This window comes from Branchiostoma floridae, chromosome 6 (assembly GCF_000003815.2).
Source record: "Branchiostoma floridae strain S238N-H82 chromosome 6, Bfl_VNyyK, whole genome shotgun sequence".
Lineage (NCBI taxonomy): Eukaryota > Metazoa > Chordata > Leptocardii > Amphioxiformes > Branchiostomatidae > Branchiostoma > Branchiostoma floridae.
This window is the reverse complement of record NC_049984.1, coordinates 24,182,866-24,205,046: the sequence shown is the minus strand read 5'-3', so window position 1 is coordinate 24,205,046 and position 22,181 is coordinate 24,182,866. Positions and strand designations below refer to the sequence as shown.

At 43.1% G+C, this 22,181-nt stretch overlaps 2 protein-coding genes across 2 annotated transcripts in view; one reads left to right on the top strand and one right to left on the bottom strand.

Moving 5' to 3' along the window:
- The first annotated feature begins 1,393 nt into the window (after window positions 1-1,393).
- On the top strand, window positions 1,394-11,784 carry LOC118418426 (amiloride-sensitive amine oxidase [copper-containing]-like). The gene is made up of 7 exons (XM_035824325.1): window positions 1,394-1,978; window positions 5,584-5,870; window positions 6,300-6,458; window positions 7,344-7,575; window positions 8,188-8,848; window positions 10,237-10,413; window positions 11,249-11,784. The coding sequence occupies exons 1-7, from the start codon at window positions 1,576-1,578 to the stop codon at window positions 11,757-11,759; spliced, it is 2,430 nt and encodes an 809-aa protein (XP_035680218.1). The 5' UTR covers window positions 1,394-1,575; the 3' UTR covers window positions 11,760-11,784.
- A 947-nt stretch (window positions 11,785-12,731) lies between these two features.
- Window positions 12,732-22,181, bottom strand: part of LOC118418226 (dynein heavy chain 5, axonemal-like) — a 111,516-nt gene continuing 102,066 nt past the window's right edge. Inside the window, 8 exon segments of the mRNA XM_035824069.1 lie at window positions 12,732-14,563; window positions 15,238-15,420; window positions 16,143-16,355; window positions 16,933-17,085; window positions 17,759-17,915; window positions 20,419-20,531; window positions 21,050-21,199; window positions 22,003-22,124. Of these exon segments, the coding sequence (XP_035679962.1) occupies window positions 14,360-14,563; window positions 15,238-15,420; window positions 16,143-16,355; window positions 16,933-17,085; window positions 17,759-17,915; window positions 20,419-20,531; window positions 21,050-21,199; window positions 22,003-22,124 (1,295 nt within the window). The 3' untranslated portion in view covers window positions 12,732-14,359.

Here is a 22,181-nt window from a genome sequence, read left to right as displayed (position 1 = left end):
CCCCTGATGTTTTTACCGTCCAAGGTCAGAGATCTTGCAAGTACCGTGTCCTTGATGAATGGGTCCGGTGTCTCGCCAAATGTCTGCTCCGCCAGATTTCTGCTCCACAAGGTAGTGTGCATGCCTGAAGTTATAGTTAGTGTTTTAGTACAAGGTGAAGTACAGTAGTTTAATGTTTGGTCTAGGGTTTGGGTTAGTCGCCACAGCGTGACCCCTCCTCCCAAAATCCACTCAGACTTCTACTTGAAAATCGCAACGCCCCAAGAATGTGCCGTTTTTATCTCATTTCGGGTATACGGGAAAACCCTTGGTAGATATTTGGTAGGGGGCAAAATTTTGGCTTGACACCGGTTGTATGGACATAGGTGAAGGTCTTCAATTTAACAGCTGTAAGAATGTCAACTACCCTTTTCGAAATGGAGAACATATTACCCGTCCTCCCCAACTAGGGCACATGTACCCAAACAATAACAAAAACAAACAAACAAACAAAGAAGAGGGTGGTGCAGGAATTTAGACAGTGCAACGTACTCCAAGTTGAATGTCACAATAACGTGTTGCTCATTTTCTTTTCAAATTTGCTGTAATTTTAGGTATTTTGCATTCTGTGCATATTTTGATGTTCGACGAAAGAAGGAACTTGATATGAAAAATTCAAAAGAAGCTATATTATTCACCCAATACAACTCAACAAAAGCATTGTCGTCAATGTCAAGTTTGCTATCAGCAACTGTAATTTCATTTGATAAACATAAACAGTGGCGTCATTTTTCTTTACCTTTTGTAGACATACACAGTACTGTAAATGCATTTAAGTTTGCGGGGATTTGATTTCGCGGTAGCGGGAAAAAGGACTTTTCGCGGCGGTAACACCATGGACTGCAGTCTAATAGAAAAATGTTCGCGGTGGTTTTAAGTTCGCGGTGAAAGTTCGCGGTGAAGTGGTCACCGCGAAAACCGCGAACATTAAACCACCGCGAACATTTCTGCATTTACAGCCTCTACTATTTCTAACTACGTCTACTTTGTGGATGCATCCGACATCGTCAGATGATCTGGGAACATTTGGATCAAATAAGCACATGTCAGCCGCTACCACCGTGACTCGTACGGGCTTGCACGTACTGGCATTCTATTTTGGCAGCTCGAAAACTGTTATTCTTTTTTTTTTAATTTTCGATGCATTTTGTCGATCTACAGGAGGAAAACAAACACTAAATGTTACGACTACGTTCGCATGTCAACGTTTTCACAACTTTTCGTTGTGGTGTGGTGTGAAAGATTTCCATTTTAACCCTTAGTGTAATGTTCACTGTGATGATTGCTGCGCCAACATTTATGTATTACTTACATTAAAAATATATCTATTCCCTACATCTGATCTCATTATTCGGATCCCCTTACCTTGTCTATTTTCAAGAACAATATTTGGCAAAGGGGCCTTTTCGGCCTTGGTAGTCGCCCAGACTGGTGTTGAAATATTCCCACTGGGACATGCTGTCTTCCCACCATACGGGTCACAGCTGCAAGAAACACATCTACATTGTAGATCACTGACACTACCCGCCAAGAGGCATGGAAATGAAAGAAGGAGGAGAACAGGGCACATCTACCGCTCCAAAGTCGTCCGGAACATTGTGGAATACTGTGTCATTTTGGCGTGTGGTCTCGGGGCTATTGTTTCTGGTGTGCATTGCGCTCGCAGTGGCGCTAGGCGTGGTCTCGGGAAAAGGAGGGCATGGCGCCGAAGAGGGAGGATCGGGAATGCCGGTGGTTGGTGACGGCCAGGGAGGAACTATCGGCCCGTGTCCGACCGGGATGGCTACAGAGGCGGTTGACGAGGACTCCCCGGCCCTGTACGACGATCTGACCGCCGAGGAACTGAGGGCGGTACGGGAGTATCTCCTGGGACAGTCGGGCCTTGATATCACACCATGGGAAGAGGCTTCCATCAACGATAACTACATCTACGGAATGGGTACAGTAGCTTCCGTGTCCATATTTTGGGTGAGAGGGGGTATGGTGGGGTTTTGATAGATCACGAAAGAGGCCAGATATTCTGAATTTACCTGAATCTACCTGAACCGCAGTGGTTCTACGTATAAACATCGCTGTACTTCTAACATAAGCCCCCATTCATACTCTTCGTCTACTTCGTAGAAACCATGTAACATGCATTGGCATAATACCGGTCATAAGCCTTATACCGGTCGATTAAAAATAGTGGAACTTAAAGAGATCTACACATGCAACAATAGTTATTTCTGAGGTATGCACACTTCAGACATCTAGGTGTCCAATACATCATTTACAAAGCATCGATAACAATGCATTCGAAGACAACAAGGCCAAAAGTTTTCAGGTCATTTTCGGGGCAGGCGAGCTCGTCGTGGGACAAACACACTGTCACGTTCGTCGCCAGATTTGTAGATAATAATCACATGTGCTCACGGCACAAGACGAGCATGATTCAACAGCAATCTTGAATTTCTTTTGGTGACCTACAACTCGTGTAAAAGTGTGAGGAACCGTTGCATTATCGCCCGGATCTACGGCTGAATGGGTCAAATTGAACGTACGCCGCCATTTTCCCGCTATTTTTAATGCTACGGCCAGCAGTAAAGTTTTACGTCATAGCGGTTGTGACGGACCAAAATTAAATGAAAATTCTTGTCAGTATACGCCCATTTTCTCATGACATTTTGTATGCTCATGCAGGTTTATGTTTTGTGCAACTACTAACAGGAAAGAAAGGAACAACAGAGGATGTATAAAGGTACATAGCGGCAGTTAATTGTGCCGTGTTTCGTTCGACCGGTATAGTGCACCCCCTTCCAACCACGCGCCCGTTCTCCGTGCAATTCCGCGGTGTGTTCCAATTACGATATTATGTTTTTAGCAGGACCAGAGAGACAAAATAATTTACACAGAAGAAGTGGCAAAGGTAAGCTGTAACAGCAACATGTAAACTGGAGAAAATGATGCGTTGATCATTTGCCAAATTAGCATTGCTTGAGAAATTGCAGTAAACCGACCGGTATTATGCCAATGGATGTTAATGATCTACGTCCAGATTTACACAAAAACACCGAGTAGTATCTTAGGCCATGTTGATTTGATTATACGGATGACATCCACGCGCTCATCAATTTGTCACCGTTTCCAGAGGAAAAGTTTTCAACCATGCTTTAAATTGTACAAATCAGCTATAAAAGGAGCAAATATATACCGTGGCGTAGACAAAAATATAACGTTACATCTGAAAACATATACTTAATTATGTCAACGTCAATTCCAAGGTCATAGAAGAAGAGTGTGAAAACAAAAATGAAGAATCTATTGTTCGGTATTCAATAAACAATACTCAATGTTTGTAATTTGTTCAACCTTACAGACCACGTAGATTTCATAATGAAGGCAACTTTTTTTTGCCAAACTTATTTTTATTCGCACGCTCGCATCAGTTTTGCGGTTACCATCTAGGATGTCATCTATATTATCAAATCAACATGGCCTTAGCAGAAAGTTGGCCATGAATGTGTGTGTAGCAGTCAGTGCCACAAGTACGCTGTGGGATAGGATTAGCGGCATGACCTTACACACTTGTACAACGTAAACTTGGACATTTGATGCGTAGGCCCAAGGCTATAGACATGATGTATTTAGGCCATGTTGATCTCATTACTAGTACATATGGATTACATCCTGTAGGAACCCCCAAAACTGGTGCAAGCTTGAAAATGGGCAAAAAAAGACAAAAAGTTGCCTTTGTCATGAAATGTGGTCAGGAAAGTTGAACAAAAAAGTATGATATACCGAACGCAATAGATTCTTCATTTTTGTTTTTCCCCCAGCTTCTTCTTTCACCTTGAAATCGACTTTGGCATTCTACGACATTCGTATCCGTTTCAGACATTATTTTTTTGTAGTCCAGTGCACATACTTCGTTCTTTGTTTTGCAGCTACTTTGTACGATTTACAGTATGGTAGACCGAAAACATGTGACGGTGTACAAAAACATGTGTGTTTATACATCTTGTGCTTGACCTTGATACCAGACTGTTTCCTTGGCCTACATGCCTGTAAGGAAAGTTTGCCACCATTCAGTTTAAGCTGAAGGTGTATGGGTAAAATTTCCTTTGGGGGCAGGTTGTCCATATGGAACCTAGGAGGGTCTGCATGCTCTTTTACGTAAGGCGTAGGCAGCCTATTTTATTTCCCGTAATTCGTAGGGAAAGCCATCTTGTCTACGTAATTCGTAGTGAGGCGACCAAATTTAGCGTAATTGCCTTCCTTGATTTAGCGTAATACGTAGGGGGTTCTTCTCAATTCAGCGTAAATCGTTCTCGGGACTCCCCATGCAGACCCTCACCTAGGAGCTGGCCTATGTAGGCCCTGAAAACAGACTGACACTCCTATCTTAAAGATGGTAGCCAGGGCCAATTCTATGACTGGTTTCATCAAAAGAACAATCGGGTTCAACTCTAGCACTGATGTACGCAAGGCACTGTACACCACATTGGTGAGAAGCATCTTAGAATACTGCTCACCTTTGTGGTCCCCTCCGGCTCAGTCCCGCAAACTCATGTCCCTTGTAGAAGGGGTGCAACGGTGGGCGACTAAATTCATTCTAGGAGCCCACTCGAACACCCTGACCTACAAGGAACGTCTTTCCACCCTTGGTCTGTTGCCTCTTACGCACAGGCGCGAAGTATGCGACGTCATGGTGTTTATCAAGTCTAAACCAATTGTTCACAAGTATGTATCCTTCCCTTCCAGACCCTCTAGATATCTCAGATCTCACATGCTTACCCCCATTAGAGTAAGGACATCAGCCTTCAGCTCTTCTTACATACCAAGGCTGGTCACCATCTGGAATCAGCTGAGTCCTGTCCTCCGTAATATTGGGGTTCAAGCCACTGAAAAGTCTAACATCTCGACATTCAAGCGATCGCTTGTGACAGCCACGTTTGTGAGATTTGACACCCAGTTCAATATCGACGTCCCCTGCTCTTGGTCCACATCTTGTGGGTGTGCCTCTTGCACTGCTTTAAGGCTACATTAGAATTGTAATTAGCTTTTTACTCTGTATATAATGATATTTGATAATTTTGTATATAATCAATTCTGTGTATAATTGTCACCGAATTGTATATTCATGTCTACTGACTTTTGATGTCTAATGTTTATTGTTTGATTTTGGTTTCGTATTGTTTTCTATTATCATTTCAGGTTTGGGAGGACAACCTGTAAAGGTGTTGATACACCTCTTTTGTCCTCCCTTCCACTTGTTTTTGCATGTGGTAAATTCAAATAAAGAAATAAAGAAAGAAAGACATTTGGGCTAATTTGTACTAACGCTAGTTCACCTTTATCCGCGGGGTAACCTATATCCGTTGTAAAAAACAACTGAGCATTTAGGGATCTAAATACGACGGAAGGTTGTTCTAAATTGCTAAACAAGATGTATTTTAAAGATATTGCACTTTGATACCCCTGTTTTTAAAATAACGGATATAGGTTACTCCACGGATAAAGGTGAACTAGCGTTATATGTAAATGTTGCATACCTGACCGTTTCAGAGCTTCATCTTCCACTCAAGGCCGAAGCGTTAGCGTACCTGGACAATAACGGCCCCCGGCCGGAGAGACAAGCCCTAGTGACGGTGTACGGTGGCGGCAGGACGCAGCCCGTGGTGGAACAATACGTGGTCGGGCCCCTCCCCGACCCAACCCGCCACGAGACATACGCACCGCCCGGTAGGAAGAACCCCATCCCGTGGCACGCCCGTGCTCCGGAGACAAAAGAGTACGCCCTGCTCATACCGATGCTGACACAGGCAACGAAGGAAACTGACAGAATCCTCAAGGTTTCTGGCCTCTCTAGCTCTTCTATGACCGTTTGTTTATTACTGGATTGTAGATAGCCTTAGCGCTGATTTGCATAATAAGTAATTATGCAAATCAATAGCTAGTCTAGATCTGCATAATCAATGAGGAACGTTTGTAAATACACGGCTTTCCATAATCGAACTCGCAATCATTTGCATCTGGGACACACTGACAGACGGATGTTGTTACAAAAGGTCACAGAAGTTAACAATGTAAAAGTAGTTCATACAGTAGTTTTTGGTACAGTTCATGGGATTTTGGAATACCGTGCAATTAACAGAAGTGTGCGGTAATCCGTTGTGCAATTAACTGGCTTCTACTGCATCAAAGAATTTGAACACTGACATTAAATTAAAGTTTATGTCGGCAAACTATTTTTTATTTTTTTCTGATTTTTTATTGAACAGGAAAGTTTCGGATACACATACTACAACTGCAGTTCCCGGTGTCTGACGCTAGGTGACACTGCACCACGGGGGTTCACTAGCGGGGAGAGGAGGACCTGGTTCCGCTTCATGAGAAACCTGGAGGGCAAGTTTCTGCATCCGGTGGGGTTCATGATACAGGTACGTCTCTCATTCACTCACTCATTCACTCACTCACTCACTCGCTCGGTCACTCAGTCACTCGTCACTCACTCACCACTCTCTCTTACTCACGCACTCGTTCATTCATTAACTCACCCACTCACTCACCCGATCTCACTCACTCACCACTGACTCGATCTCACTCACTCTTTCTCACCACTCACTTGATATCCCTCAATCACTCATTCACTTCTTCTAATTACCCAGCCACTCTCACACAATCAACCATTAGTCATTGAATCAATCAATCAATCAACCAACCAATCAATCAATCAATCAATCAATCACGGCCGTATGGCTCACCTGACATGCACGACAGTGGAAAGTCCTTGTCGAAATAAAAGACATAGAAGGGGATTTTTCCCGATCACTCACTCACTCACTCACTCACTCACTCACTCACTCACTCACTCACTCACTCACTCACTCACTCACTCACTCATTCATTCACTCATTCACTCACTCACTCACTCACTCACTCACTCATTCACTCACTCACTCACTCACTCACCCATTCACTCATTCACTCACGCACTCACTCTCGCACTCAATCAATCACGTGAAAGTTTATCTGTGTTGGTAAATAATACAATGTAAAAGACTGTACACAATACTTTGAAGAAATTGGGACTTATCCTACTTTTCGGCTGACTCTTACTGCTACTTCCGGGTCGTGACGACAGAGATACGTGACCACAGCTACGGGTCGTAAGTGCCAGATAACCTATGTCACCCTCCGTCTCTGTTCAATGTCAAACGGTGTGCTCGAATATACGAATTCCCTCAATTTCCGATCGTGCGACAAGCGTACGACAAATGCTGAATTGGCCCTAACTTTAAACGTGCCCTCTCTGATTTCTACAGATAAACCACCTCAACATGGACCCTGCCCAGTGGCGTATAGAGAGAGTCTTCTATAACGGACAGTACTTCGAGTCCACGGCGGAGCTGGTTCGAAGTTATGACGACGGCACAGCGCGGAAAGCACAGCTTCCAGTCCTCGCTGGTGACGAGGCTCTCTTCTCGTCTTTCCGCCGCCGGGGCGACCCACAACCCTCCCGGCCACTCCGAGCGCCTGAGCTGATAGAGCCCGATGGTTGGTAGGAGTTCCCCTCATTCGTTTGTTCGAAAGTTTACTGTGACCTTTGCAGTGCCTCGTGGTACATAGGTCAGCACGTTTACCTGCTGTTTTGGTACGGGCATTTTTTTTTTACAGGGAGGGCTAGCTAGCACTTCAAATTAAACGTGCTCGAGACCTAGGCACCAGGTCGAACATGTGCCTTCCAAAAGACGGATGTCGCAAACCGAATACCCTATCCAGGACTATACCGGGCTATATTTGGGCTCGACCGGGCCCCGAATTTTTTTAACTTGGAGTTAAAATCAACGCCGTGACCTAATCGTGAAACACCGAGAAGTACCTCCGTTGTATGGTCGCAAAAGAAAGTGTTTCTGTATCTACGGGACCGTAACTCGTGGCCGTGTTTGACAGGTGGCCTCTGTAGACTATTTTGAATGCCTAGGTCAATGGAAAAAAATCCAAGGGACTGACATGAAGGGTCCTCAATGACCAGGTGGTCGCTATGCAAAAGGTCTCTAATACAAGTTTGACGGTACAGGCACAGGCACAATTGTGACCCTAGCATAGCATACGTGAGATCTCAGACTTGGATGCAACTAACAAAGTTAATATTTTGTCCCATCACAGGTCGGCGGTACAAGGTACAGGGGCGCCATGTGGAGTACATGGGGTGGAGTTTTAACTGGAGGCTGAGCACCACGCAGGGACTACAACTGTACGACATACGGATGAAGAACGAGCGCGTGGTGTACGAGCTGGGTCTCCAGGACGCAGGCACGTGGTACTCCGGGACCGACCCGCTCATGCTTGCCGCGCTGTACGTCGACAACGCCTGGCCCGTAGCGGGCTCCTTCGAGCTCCTTCCCGGTATAGACTGTCCCAAGACGGCGACGTTCTTCGACGCGCTACACCAGCAAGACATCGGCAAGCCGCGCCGCTTCAGAAACGCCGTCTGCGCCTTCGAACTGGACACTGGGATACCCCTCCGCCGCCATTTTGATTCCGACGACGCCGGCGGCTATACCTTTTATGGTGGCATGGCTGATCACGTGCTCGTCTTACGTCACATCAACGTGGTCTACAACTACGACTTTGTCTACGACTACATATTCCACCAGAATGGAGTACTAGAGGTCAAAGTGAGCTTGACGGGATATCTCCAACCCACATTCTACACACAAGACCAGGATCCGTACGGCTACCGAATGTGGGCCAATCAGATCGGAAACCATCACCAACACTTCTTCAACTACAAGGTGGATCTAGATGTTGTCAACGTCCAAAATAGGTAAGTCGTTAAAAGACACTTCACAACTGTGTATCAATCCGCCTCAGGAACGTTTTCTCCAATACTAGTGCAATGACAATGTATTGTGATTATATGGCCTCATATATCACAATTTATTGAAGTCTACGAGATGTGTAAGGGATCCCTGTACCTCAACTGCTAGCAACCTAACAGTTGAGCCCCTGTTTCCAATTGGTCGGTAACAGGGAGGCCCAAGTTCAATCCTGGGAAGGGCATTGGTTGGGTTGGCACCGGTCTTTTGGATGGGACGTAAAATGGGGGTCCCGTGTTCTTGGTTCAAGGAAGTGTCTCGTGCACGTTAAAGGGGAAGGGCAAGGAAGGGTAAGCAACCCCACCTCTCTGTAAAAAGATATACTAGTACCCTCGCTACTGAGACAGCTAGCAAGAAAACTTAATGCTCAATGTGCTGATAGGTAGTACAAGCTATCCATGCTGCGTAAGCTAAGACAGTTTAACCTTTCCCGCGACGAGTTACTGCTCTGCTATAGGACGTTCGTTCGCCCTACTACAGAATACGCCGCACCAGCATGGCATGCAGGTCTCACCACACAGCAACGGGCGAGGATTGAATCCATCCAGAAACGGGCCTGCCGTACGATCCTCGGCGCCGACTATACATCCTATGCTGAGGCCTGTCAGACACTTGAACTGCCAACCCTCGACAACCGTCGCCGCGAGTTGTGCCTCAAATTCGCCCATCATCTGTTGTCGTCTGAAAAGTTCAGAAACTGGCTCCCACCTCACCGTGGCGAGGTGAGCGGCAGGCAGACCAGGGCTTCTCACCTGCTTGACCCTGTCCATACGAGAACTGATAGGTATAAAAGAAGCCCGATTCCGTATATGGTGCAGCTGCTAAATAACACTTAAATGTTATGGACTGTGGACTATTTGGACATCCGAACAACAACATCACTATTGTGTGCCACTCTATCCGGCAAATGTATTCTATTCTGTTTATATGCTGAGTTTTAAACTAATTCTGTAATTAAGCTTTTAAATTATGTTGTTTTTTCAAAAGTGTAAGCGCGATCATGTTATATATGCACAAGCATAATTCAGGTAACTGAGGTTGCCTGCGAGGCCTTGTACATAGTGTATATGTTTCCTGTTTCCTGAATAAACCAATCATCCCATCCCATTACAAGGGTCTGAACAACATCAACGCGATGTGATGATTAAATGGTGGGAAATGGTGGTCTACTTCAATTAGATAATAACCGACAATGCTCTTTGTTCAATTTTACGGCAGGAAAAGTTATCGTCAGCTAAGTTGAAATATTTTTTTTTACATGGCTAAGGCATAAAAGGAACAGAAAATACTATATACAGAGAAAACTATAATGAAATTTTCTGCCCTGTCTTGTCAGGTTCGAGACAGTGGACATCCTGTTGGAGAACATCACCAACCCTGAGCGGCCGGAACTGCGCCACATCCAGACCCGCATCCAGCGGAGCCTCAGAACTACCGAGAAGGAAGCCGCCGTGCAGTACGACTTTAACAGGCCCAAGTACTACAACTTCTACAGCGAAGAACAAAAAAACCGGTACGTTGTATTACTGTCATCTGCATCTAGTCCATCATACAGAATCTCGGTAATGCTTAGGTCACAAATGGAAGGAGGGGCCCTGCCGAGCCATTCTCCTACGCAGAGACATCCAACGGCGCCAGCAAACCGCCTCTTGCCTGTACTCTGCTATCCCAACCGTCACCATCAGTTTCTGACCACCCTGCTTATAAACATTAGTGAGTTTACCCTTATATATGCGAGATCGCTTTTGAAAACTGAAAGGCATATTCTCTGATTGGCTGACAGCTGGTTTGTGGCGACGCTCACGGGAACTGATAGCAACGGTTGAGATATCAGAGTACAGGCAAGATGCGGTTTGCTAGCGCCGTTGGATGTCTCTGCGGAGAAGAATGTGCCGACTTCAACCGGCCCAAGTACTATAACTTCTACAGCGATGAGTACCGAAACTGTTAACAGGTGATGTTTTTGTCGCTTCTCTTTACTACGCAAAGTAGTGGTGGTCTAGGTGCATGGTCCAATACTATAGCCTTTTTCTGGTCGAAGAAGCAGTTTGCCAGTTCGTTATCATCTGTTGTGACTAGGGCACGTGTTTGGGTAAGTTAAACTGAGCTGTAATTCTATTTTACAATTTTAAACTCTATATCCTTACACAAAATAAAGCGCTTACCAACAAAATTTCGATCAGTCCTCACGACACACATCTAGACGTCAATCCTCTGACGCCACGCATCCATACCGGAAGTGTGACGTCAGCAAAGGGTCAAAGGTGCTTGTAAGTCGGTAGCGGCCCTCGTCTCGGTTTGCCTTTCTACTGCAATATCACTAAATTCTTAATCCAATGCTTTTCTAGGTTTGACGCCCACCGCGGGTACCGTCTCCAACTGAACGGGATTGCTAAGAGCCTGTTACCCCGGGGAGAGTGGGCACCCGTCAACGGCGCGGCGTGGATGGACTACCAGGTGGCCGTCACCCGTCGGAAGGACTCCGAGCCCAGCAGCTCCTCCATCTTCAACCAGAACGACCTGTACGACCCCGTGGTCAACTTCCAGTCCTTCATCGACGACGACGAGAACATCGTGGACGAGGACCTGGTGGCGTGGGTCACCCTGGCGGCGCACCACCTCCCCCACTCCGAGGACTACCCCGTCACCGCCACGGCAGGGAACCAGCTGCAGTTCTTCATCCGACCCTTTCACTTCTACGACGAGGACCCCTCGGTGGCCTCGTCTAACGCCGTCCGCATCACCCCGAGTGACGACTTTCGGTCGGCTACCGTCGACAGGTTCGGCACACCGGAAATGACGTCATGCTTTCCGAGGACAAGCCCTGTCTCATTTAATGGCACGTGGCGCGAAGTCTAACAGGAACACTATGTATGCCTTGTATACAGGTATATTGGTGGGCTGAATATCTGAAATCTGAACTATGCGGCTCCAGATGTCTTACTGAGGGATGACTGCGGTGCGCCCTCCACCACTCTACTATATAAATAAATAAATAAATAAAGTTTATTGCAAATTCATGCCCATTGGGCTAATTGCAAGAAAAGAAAGACTAGATACATGAGATGAATGAATGTGGTCTGAATACATGTAGATAAACTAAATTCTAACATACATAACGTTATATTAAGTGGATGAATATACATACGATACATAATAGGGTACTAAGTACTAAGTCTACGTAACTATTACAGGGTTTGACTTCTTTCTTGAAGACAGTTGAAAATGAAATGCCCCATGTGTTCTATAATAGATTGATCCCTTGATGTTAGTAGGAAGAGAATCTTTTGTGGCGTTTTTAACAATGAAAATGTTGGTGTGATTTCGGTCACTCTATCAAATAGCCTTGTACACTACATACTTGTAATCACAAAACGTTACACGTAATGTCCAACACAAAAGGGTCACCGAATTTTGACCAATCCTACAAGCTTCATCAGAGGTGAATGAACCACCACTCCAGTCACGTGACTCGATGGACACGTAACTCGTTGGTCAAGGCTGTCAAGTTATCTGTGTGAAGTCTTCTTACAGTAACGATAGTTGGATAACAATGTTCTTTCTTCACAACCCATATATCCTCTGTCGACTTTCACTGGGCAATGCTGACAGGATCTATTTCTCAAGGAAGCCTAGTTAGGTAGCCCACAGTGTGTAGCCTAGCCCAAATTTTCCACAAACCCGTAAGTCACAACGCTTGTAGTATTATTGGCATTGGTTATGGTTTGTTCAATGCTGAAAAACACTTTAGTATTGTGTTAACGCTCTGATGCAGGAAACCAGTACAATTATACGGCCATGTCACTTCTAGGATCTGTACCATACAAAATGTCAGAGAAGAACACAGCAATGGTGCATGATTTTATTTCCAACCAAATCGAAATTTTCACATTTGAAAAATACAGATTGAAGTGTATCTGGAAAGAAGTTAACGTTACAAAGCGCCAATCAAAAATGGCTGCAAGATGTAACACATACATTGTACATAGTGCATGTGTATCTAATTTGAAATACACATCAATCAACTGACATACAACAAAATTGCACAGTGCTGGTAGGCACAATTGCTTTTTGGGTTACCACATTTCTGAAATAACAGTGTTACAATAATTGTTCAAACAATGCAAATCACACGTTTTCATGCTACAAAAATAGATATCATATTGTATCATATCTTGGGACAATCAAGTTTGGTTAAAAAGTCCAAAGTTTCTGCATGTCTTAAAATTATCACAAACTGTTGCATCAAAAATTTTACAAAGCCCTTGATATCATCGACACACATCATCGTTAAAGGAAAAATATCCTTTCAGTCCTAATTTCTTGACTACTTGTCAATATGACAACTTGCTGTATTTGTATCAGCCCTTTCAAGTAAGTACAAAATTCTTTAATTTCTTTTAAAAGCTTTAAGATAATTTTTACATTTCATTGTGGTTATGTGGTCTCATGTAATTAAAATAACGAAAAGCTAATATTTGACATGAGTTGGATTCTACATTGTACATTGTGTTTCATCTAGAATACATTACATTATTTTGATAAGTAGTCTAAAAAGCAATAAGACATTGTACACTGCACAAAATTCTACAAGAACATCTTAAAGCATATGTGAAGGTTTTGTTTTCATGAAAGTATGCTTTATGAAAGCTTTACATGTGCTTAAAGATTTTGTGAAGTGATATGGAAATTAACGTTACCACCTATTGGTAGAACCTTATTTGTTTATACATGTGTCATTTTTTACTTTCATGAGTGCATAAATACGATTATATGACTTTCATGATTAAACTGACTTACTTGAACTGTAGGTTATGCTTATGTATATCATATCATATACTTGAGAAGGTGGCATCCCTTGATCATGGTAGTAAAAAGAAAAAAAACTGACAAATAATATATACTTTTTCTTCTTAGTATCATCAGTATCACAAAAAGTCGGGCCAAAATTCATTTAATTGAATTTAAAAAAAAAACACAGCAAAAAATAGATTTAGATACATATAATAATGACAATAAACAGTCCCTCCTTAGCCTGAATTAGTCTGTATATGACAAGATAGTTTACTTGTTGCCTTGAGCTAATGGTGCACTAAGTGGGTACTATTGTAGGTGTGCTGTAGTTCGAGCACATACAGTGCATGCCCGTACCTAGGGGGTTCTTTTGTAGATTTTTTGACACTAGAGAGTGTCTATAGTGATAGATGAGCATCTACAAGTGTAAGAACGCGCTTTCTCAGAAGTCATGGAAAAAGTTTGAAAATTCACCCCTCTGGAATGGCATTTCCTGCATTTTTGAGGAATTTAAAAATATTATGGAAACTATTGCTAAAAGTACTGTCAAGAGAGGATGCCTAAATTTATCTTTTCCAGTACCTCTGAGAGAGTGTGAGGGGTTCTTCCTACCCCCTGAACACCCCTACCCTATGAGCATGCAGACTGTAATGTAGAAGTTGTGTTTATTTCACATCACACAATAAGGCCACGCCCCTGAGAATCCAGTGGTCGGGAGACTGCACAGTTCGAAGGTCGACCGCTGCGATGTAGGTCAGGTCGGTCCGCACGGGTTTCTTATAGATGGGGCAGGAGTAGAGGCGAGGGTCTTTGGTACCGGTGGTGTTGATGGCATAGATGTGAATGACTGGCATTTGCTCAAACAACACCTGTGGTAGAAATGAAGAGATCATATTGTTATCTTATCATTGGCCTATTCTATTCTAATCAGTTCTTTTCACACCTTAAGTTTAATTTTGTACTTGCAATGGGCGGAGGTAATATGTGATACAGGTGTTTCCCAGACCATTCCATATTTTACAGTGACTGATGATGATGATTGTATACACAGCCCTTCCATTGAAGGCCATCACGTGAAGGAACAACTACTACATGCTCTCATTCTTCCCTCGGACCATCAGAGAGTGGAATGGACTTGAGCCTGGTGTGGCGGAGGCGGGGTCTCTCGCCCAGTTCAAAACTGAAAACTGTTCAGGACCCTGCTGCATTGAGCCATCCCCACACGTCTTATACATATGTAAAATATGTGTTCTATTAACTCACTTGTCCTGTCCTTCGCACACACAAAATCAGTTTGTTTTCATTTCCGTTAGCATTTTTCCTTAAAGCTTATTTCCCTTGTCTATTTGTACCAGGCACTTGCGTTGTAAAGAACTCATGCGCAATCTGCCGTTAATCTCTAAAATTAGAGGCTTGGCAGTACAAAAGAAGGAAAATAATGATTCAAACATGCTTCACATGCATAGCATGCGCCACTGTGGGATTTTTGTAGTGACCTTAATTGTTACACTGATGAAAAAATGATAGAGAAATGTCTGCGTACCTTGGGTTTCTGTTCGATGAGTTTAGAGTTGCGCCGATCCCACCCAGCGCCCTCCAGGTACAGACCGTACACGTACACGCCTTCTAGCGGAGGCTGGGCCACGTCGTCCCTCATCCACTTGGTGACGTCGTTATAAAGGACGACGCTGTCCAGCGCCCAGCCTTTGTGTGCTCGGGTAACCTCCTATATAAAACAAGTTAATTCTTTTATTCTAATGCTCTAAAATCCTCACTTAAATCCAGGAACTGATAAAATAGACGAACTAGACTTACAAAAATGCCTTTTTCTTATTTTTCTTGTTTTAGACGAAAATATGGCAGCACTGAAAATCTTTGACAATGTTGCCACACACACTCAAACAGACAGACAGACAAACCTGGGACCTAAAATAAGGATGACAGAATGTACGCTAAGTGTACGTGGACTTAATTGTGCCAGAGGGGGAGTTGCTCCCACAGTAAGTCCACCCAATTTGGTATGTCTGAGAAAATACATGTATCTAATATGTAACAATTAAAGTACATTTCTCAGTGAGGGATCTAATTATGGTACTGTAAATCTTTAAAGATGTGTGGTGGCTTTATTGTCATGATTGCCTCCTCACCGTGAATTAATGACATCACAAATTGTTGTAAGGTAAGAAAACCATGAATTTAAAAACCAGAAAACATCTATTGTTTGGTATAGCATAATCTGAGTGTTTATTAGTCTTGACAACTTGCCTGTCTCATAACTGTAAGGAAACCCTGTAGGTTAGTACTATGTTGAGACTAAACTTGCCTGTCTCATAGCTGTCAGGAAACCCTGTAGGTTAGTACTATGTTGAGACTAAACTTGCCTGTCTCGTAGCTGTAAGGAACCCCTAGCCTGTAGGTAAGGTAGTACTATGTTGAGACTAAACTTGCCTGTCTCATAGCTGTAAGGAAGCCCTGTGGGTTGAAGAAGCCAGTCATCCAGAAGCTGTTGGGTCTCCCGTTGAAGAGCCAGTTGTCAAACTGTGCGTTCCTCTCCAGGAGCTCGGTGAACCAGAACCCCAGGGTGGACGACGCCCAGGAGATCTTCTTCCACTGGGCGGGGATACGGGCGTCGTACATGCAGTCCAGGGCATCCCGCAGGTTCTGTAACAGGGACACACAAACTTTCATTTATAAATGTCCTGTCTATTATACATTCTTCAAAATACATGCATTGTACATGCTTAATGTGGAAATATTCTAAGTTTGTAACTCCACATCATTCTGACATTGAATAATATGAACAAGTTGAACATAAAGGTTTTTAGGAAAAAATTATATTTACTTGCTTTATATATTCTATATAAAGAGTCAAGTACATGTATGCTACATGTGCATGTATGATGGTAATAACTTTGATTTTCAAGCCACTGTTCATTTTGAATGTTTTCCTTCAGATTTGACCTTGTCGCCTTAAATTGCCAGAGGGCTATGTTTTTGGTAACGTCTTTGGGTGTGTGCATTTGAAGAAGACCGGCACAACTCCAAAATGCCTGGAGGGATTGTCTTGATATTTGGGCAAATGTCTTGATGTGACCTTGAAATGATTACATTTTGGGCTCCCTAGCGGCTTGCTATAGTACTGCAGCACTAGTAGATAGCTCTTGAGGCCAAGAGTAAGTGGTGCGGGTTTGGCTTGTTTTTTCATACATTCAAACAGGACATGATTCTTCCTCCCCACCTCATTCATGATGATGGTCCCGTCGATGGCCAGTTTGAGGTCCTTGAGGGTGTTCCTGACCAGGGTGATGACCCTCTGCATGCGGTCCACCTCCTGGCGCAGGAAGATGTTCATGGGGGCGTACGCACCCATCTGTTTCAACCTGTCCTTCACCTGGGGAGGGGTGAGGATGGTTATTGATTACCATGTTTTGTCCGTACAAAGACAAAGACAAATATTGGTCCGTACAAAGACCTCCTACAAAACATTGGTCCGTACAAAGACCTCTTAACCACATTAAAGCCACACTGACTTAATTTTATGAATAACGTCCTCTGGAGACCCCTAAGCGCAAGGGCGAAAAAAGAAGAAAAATCCAGCAAAAAAAAAAGAATGTTGAACATCCGGTCCATTCTTTCTCAGGTGTTCACATCTTGTAAGACAGAGATAAGGCCAGACCAATTTAGCTTGTTGGTTCACGGATTAAATATAGCAAGCCCACATCATAATACTAGAGGGTAGGGAGTGAAACTTGAATTGTGACTGCAGCTGTATGATACTGATTGCACCAAGCTAGCATAAACCTGATCTTCACGATTTGCTTTCATGATGTTTTTCCAGTTAAGCATATTTTTATAGTTTTTTTAGAATCCGTGAACCAACAAATTGAATTGGTGTGGCCTAATCATTGCAATTTCAATAAATTTTCAACTTTCATTCTCTCTCACTTATATGTTGTTAATGCATAAAAGACTGTACATAAATATTTTGTTCTCATTGTGCACCTAAAACTATTTGGACTCAGTGTCAGAGGTCCAGGTGATCAACTGATTTTTGTTTGACGAACCTCGAACGGGATGTAGTCCTTTGGCAGTTTGTCCAGCATGTCATCAGCCATCCTGTAGACTATGGCCTCCCTGGTCTCCCCCACCCCTCCCGAGCTGTCCTTGGGCTGGATACTCAGGATGGTGTCAAGAACGTCCTTGGCAACCGTACTCGAGTGACTGGAAGGCAATGCAGAAAAAGGTGTGAGATTTTGGAACAAATGGTGCATGTCAAAGGACAACTGTTACAATCTAAGCCATCTAAATCAGAGCTTTACAACCATCCCTGAATAGAGACGGTGGGTGCCATAGACTTCCTGCAACCTATGATCCACTGCTCACTGAGTCACGTGTTCTATCTGCATAACGCAACGTCACGACAGCAGTGGATTGTTCATTCCTTGACAAAGACTGATGCTGTGCAGTCAAAAATTTGTGTGAGTCCAAATTTTGTGTTGGAAATTACAGTTCAACTATTTCAAGAATGACTTCTACCAACACAGATGATCTTTCAAGTTAACTGTAACAGTTACAATAGATGTGTCAAACCTTTCCTTCTTGCAGCTAAGACTATGAAAGGTTATAAGATTTAGTCACTCTTATCTTTTCATGTACTAAGAATATTGTTTTTGTCCTTGTCCAATTCCATATGTATGTCTCTGCTTTTGTCAGCAGGGCTAGCCCTTTGTAGTAGCCACAGGCTAGTTGGGCAGCCCTGGCTGTGTGTACTGAACAGCCAAACCAAGAAATAAAATGAAATAAAGAAAATCAAAATAGAGAAAATTCCAAGCAGTCATTCTCTATTGCAGTGAATTGCTTTCTATGGCCGATAGTGTAATGCAGTCACCACTGCTAGTTAAAAACACAACTTCAAAGCTTATGATAATAAATGTCCCTTCCAAAGGGCAAAGTGGCCTTATCAACCAGTGTGAAAATTATTCATAATTGCTGCAGGGGTTATACGCAAGCTTCAATATTTAAACATACCTGCTACTAGTCCTAGTATCATAAAGTCTGAATAAGGGACCGTACGGCATTTAGCGAGGGGGGAGGGCCGGTCGCCAGGGGGGGGAGGGCCAAGCAAAAAAATATTTTGCCAGGGGGAGGGCCTAGCAAAAAAAATTTGACTTGGGGGGAGGGCCAAGCAAAAAAAATAGCTCGGTCTGCAAGCAAAATATGTCCCTTAAAATCCAAGAAACGGCGTTTCAGAGGGTCAAGATTTCAAAATTTTTCTGGACCTCTGCATGCGCAAGGGATCGCCCAAGGTCGGCGCTCGGGACACAGTGAAAAAGCGAAAGGGAGGGGGCGGGGCTTATGCATGACGCCCTCGAAAACCTTTTTTACTTACAGAAATGTTTTTAAACTCTAGATTAGTCTGCCAGCAAAATTTACCCCTGTCTTATTGCCCTCAAAATGTAAGAAATGGCGTTTCAGAGCTCGAGGGTAAATATTTGCAAATTTCCCTGGATCCCTTTTGACGTGACCGGCCTCGCGCCTTTGGTGACCGACATCGTGATAATGTGTTTGGGGGGATTTAATTTTGTATTTCTAAATTGAAATGCCATTAAAGTTTACTTAGCTTTGTCAGCAAAATATTTCCCTCAAACTGAAGGAAATAGCTTTAAGAGGGTCGAGATTTCAAAATTTTCCCGGACCTACCTTGCGGTTCTTCATGCCTTTGGCGCCGGACATGGTGTTCGGAACGTCGTTCTCAAAAACTTATTTTTAACCCTCGTATTTTTTTTTCATAGAAATGTCATCTAACCAGCAAATTTCCCCCCCAAAAAAACTTAAAGCAATGCAGGAAATCATGGCAAAAAAGCGTGGCATTTCTAAAAGATCTCCTATAAGTCTGCGTTCTCACGCCCGCCGGCGGCTAGAGCGAGGCGACCGGTCTACCCCGCCGTGGGAAAATCAGCGTCACGCATCGGCGCCCCCCCTCCCCACTACAGTTTTGGTTAGTCGAATCGTGCTGTTGTTTTGGTTTTCATTTTTTCCCCGGATTTACCGTAAGGTATTACCACCACAGAACCAAGAAAAAGTCCAAAATATATGTAAATTGAAAATAGTTTCCGTCAAGCCGCTCAGGCCCGCGAGCTTGCAATACGTAAATTTAGGGAGCGGGGCGCGCGCCGCTTTGTGGCGCAAATCTACTAGAAATTCAGATACAAATGCTTTTTAGGTGTTGTTTTAATATCAAAACAATGAAATAGCTTCTATAAAGCAAATATTTATGCCTCTATGAAGCAGATATTTATCCCTCTATTAAGCAGATATTTTGAGCCATTCTGTTTTCCTTTTTTTACTATGGGTGAGAGATCTGCTTCTCGATGAAAATCATGAAAAAAGTATGACGCAAAGCACATTTCCAAATGGGAGCAGTGTTTTATTGGCGTCTTGAATATTTTTTTCAAAGTTAATAGGAGGGGGGAGGGCCAAGCAAAAAAATTTTGACTTGGGGGGAGGGCCTAGCAAAAAATAATTTACCTAGGGGGAGGGCCTAGCAAAAAAATTTTGACCCGACCCTCTGGCGACTGGCCCTCCCCCCTCACTAAACGCCGTACGGTCCCTAATAATTACAGAACTGCATGCTTTGTATATTACAATACTGAATGTAGACTCTTAAATACTGTTACTGTAGTGGTACTAAAGTGTTACAAAAAGATTCTGAGCTTTTACTTACGTGATTTCAGCATTTGGATGCAGACCGAAGACCTCCGGTGTGGCCGAGGTGGGTAGGCCATTGATGTAATCATGGTACTGCTCGATCTTCTGGCACTTTGGAATCACATAGCCCTGCAAATATGACATTTAGAAAACATTGATTAGAGTAATGATAAAAAATTTGATGCTCTGCTGCAGTACCATGGATAGCTGCCAGGAGGCCCATAGACAAAATTGTTCTCCAATTTGTCAACACCTTAGCCCAAATACCAAATATAGCAAGGATCCATTCACATTCTTCTCAAGTTATGCAGTCCATAAAGACAAAAAATAGTTACCCACAAAACAAACTGCACTGAAAACATAGACCTTCTTGGCAAGCAATGAATCCTCTATAGTAGCCAAAACCAAAACAAAATTAGTAATATGAGATGAGTTTTCTTCTGATTAAACGTGACTGCACATCAGTTTAGATTGATAAATTATGATCTACATGATTGCATAATTATACACAATGTAGCTCTTCAGTTGGGCTTTTTGCTTAATCAAAAATAGAAAATTTTAATTTGTACATGAATAGTTTACAAAATGTCATGTACTTGGGATTTATCAACAGTTGATTCTAAACATTCTAAACTAGACTAACTGACCTTGTAGAAACAGAAGTTTGGAGAGAAGAGCTGCTCACTGAACCAGACCCGAGCGAAGGTGTTGAGGAGACGCTTGTCGTAGTCGTCTGTCACACGGCCGCCGTACTGGATCTCACCAATCATGTACCTTACAGTGCTCCAGGACACACCCTACACATGTGGAGAAGACACAGTCATTAAATTTATCAAGTTTACCAATCCATCCAAACTTCTTAACATTCACGGACAAAAAGAAAACAGTTCTCCTTCTAACTTCACAAAACCCACATATAATAGAGAAGGTGGGATCTTTCGTCTTTCACTGTCTTCAAAAAAGGAGTCAAACCCAATAACACAGGACCTAGAGTTAGCTTTTACTAGTTTTAGACTAGAGTAGACACCTTTGATATTATTTTGTTCTCTGTCTGAATCTCTCATGTTACCTGCAATTAGCCCACGGGCAAGGATTTGCAATAAACTTTTAATTACAATAACCAATAGATCAGACTTAGGCAAGTGACCTGTTTTTCAGGTGTCCCTGATACATGCATGCACTGTAGCCTTAAAGCAGACATAAGAGATAGAACAAATTATATTGGAATAAATCAAACTTTATTGCACAACAATATTAAATGTAATGGATACAATGTATGGCAAATTAATTTCTATATCTAGGACAGCTACGTATACCATTTATTGGAAACATGGACTGCATGATTAGGTAAAAGTATGACTTAAGGACCATGAATTTAAAAAAAAAACCCTCAGGAATGATATTGAGTAATACTACAAATATCTTTGTGAACAGAGCATTGAATTAGAGCTAATAGAATAGTCTGAAATAGAATGGATTCCAGGCTACTCCAACCAAGCACCGACCTTGGTTGCAGAGTGGTTGGGAGTAAAGTCATGGGAAGGTACGTCCAGAATGTGCTACATGGGCTTGTTACATTTTGTATGAAGACGTATCTTACCCTCTTGATGTCCATATCATCCAGGTGGTTCTGTACAAACTGTACGGTAGCATTGTAGTCAGCCTGGTTGAACTCGTACGGTATGTTCCACCCAAGGGGACCAAACTTCCTTCTCTCTTGCACTGAAAGAAAAAAGTTTCCAACAATAAACTAACAAAGTTTGTCCATTTCTTCAGATC

Bases quoted from the DNA above. Each gene is read 5' to 3' on its own strand.
- LOC118418426 (XM_035824325.1), top strand. From the start codon at position 1,576: ATGGAAATGAAAGAAGGAGGAGAACAGGGCACATCTACCGCTCCAAAG. The intron at 6,459-7,343 runs GTACGTCTCTCA...TGATTTCTACAG, and splicing joins CGGTGGGGTTCATGATACAG to ATAAACCACCTCAACATGGA. The intron at 7,576-8,187 runs GTTGGTAGGAGT...GTCCCATCACAG, and splicing joins TGAGCTGATAGAGCCCGATG to GTCGGCGGTACAAGGTACAG.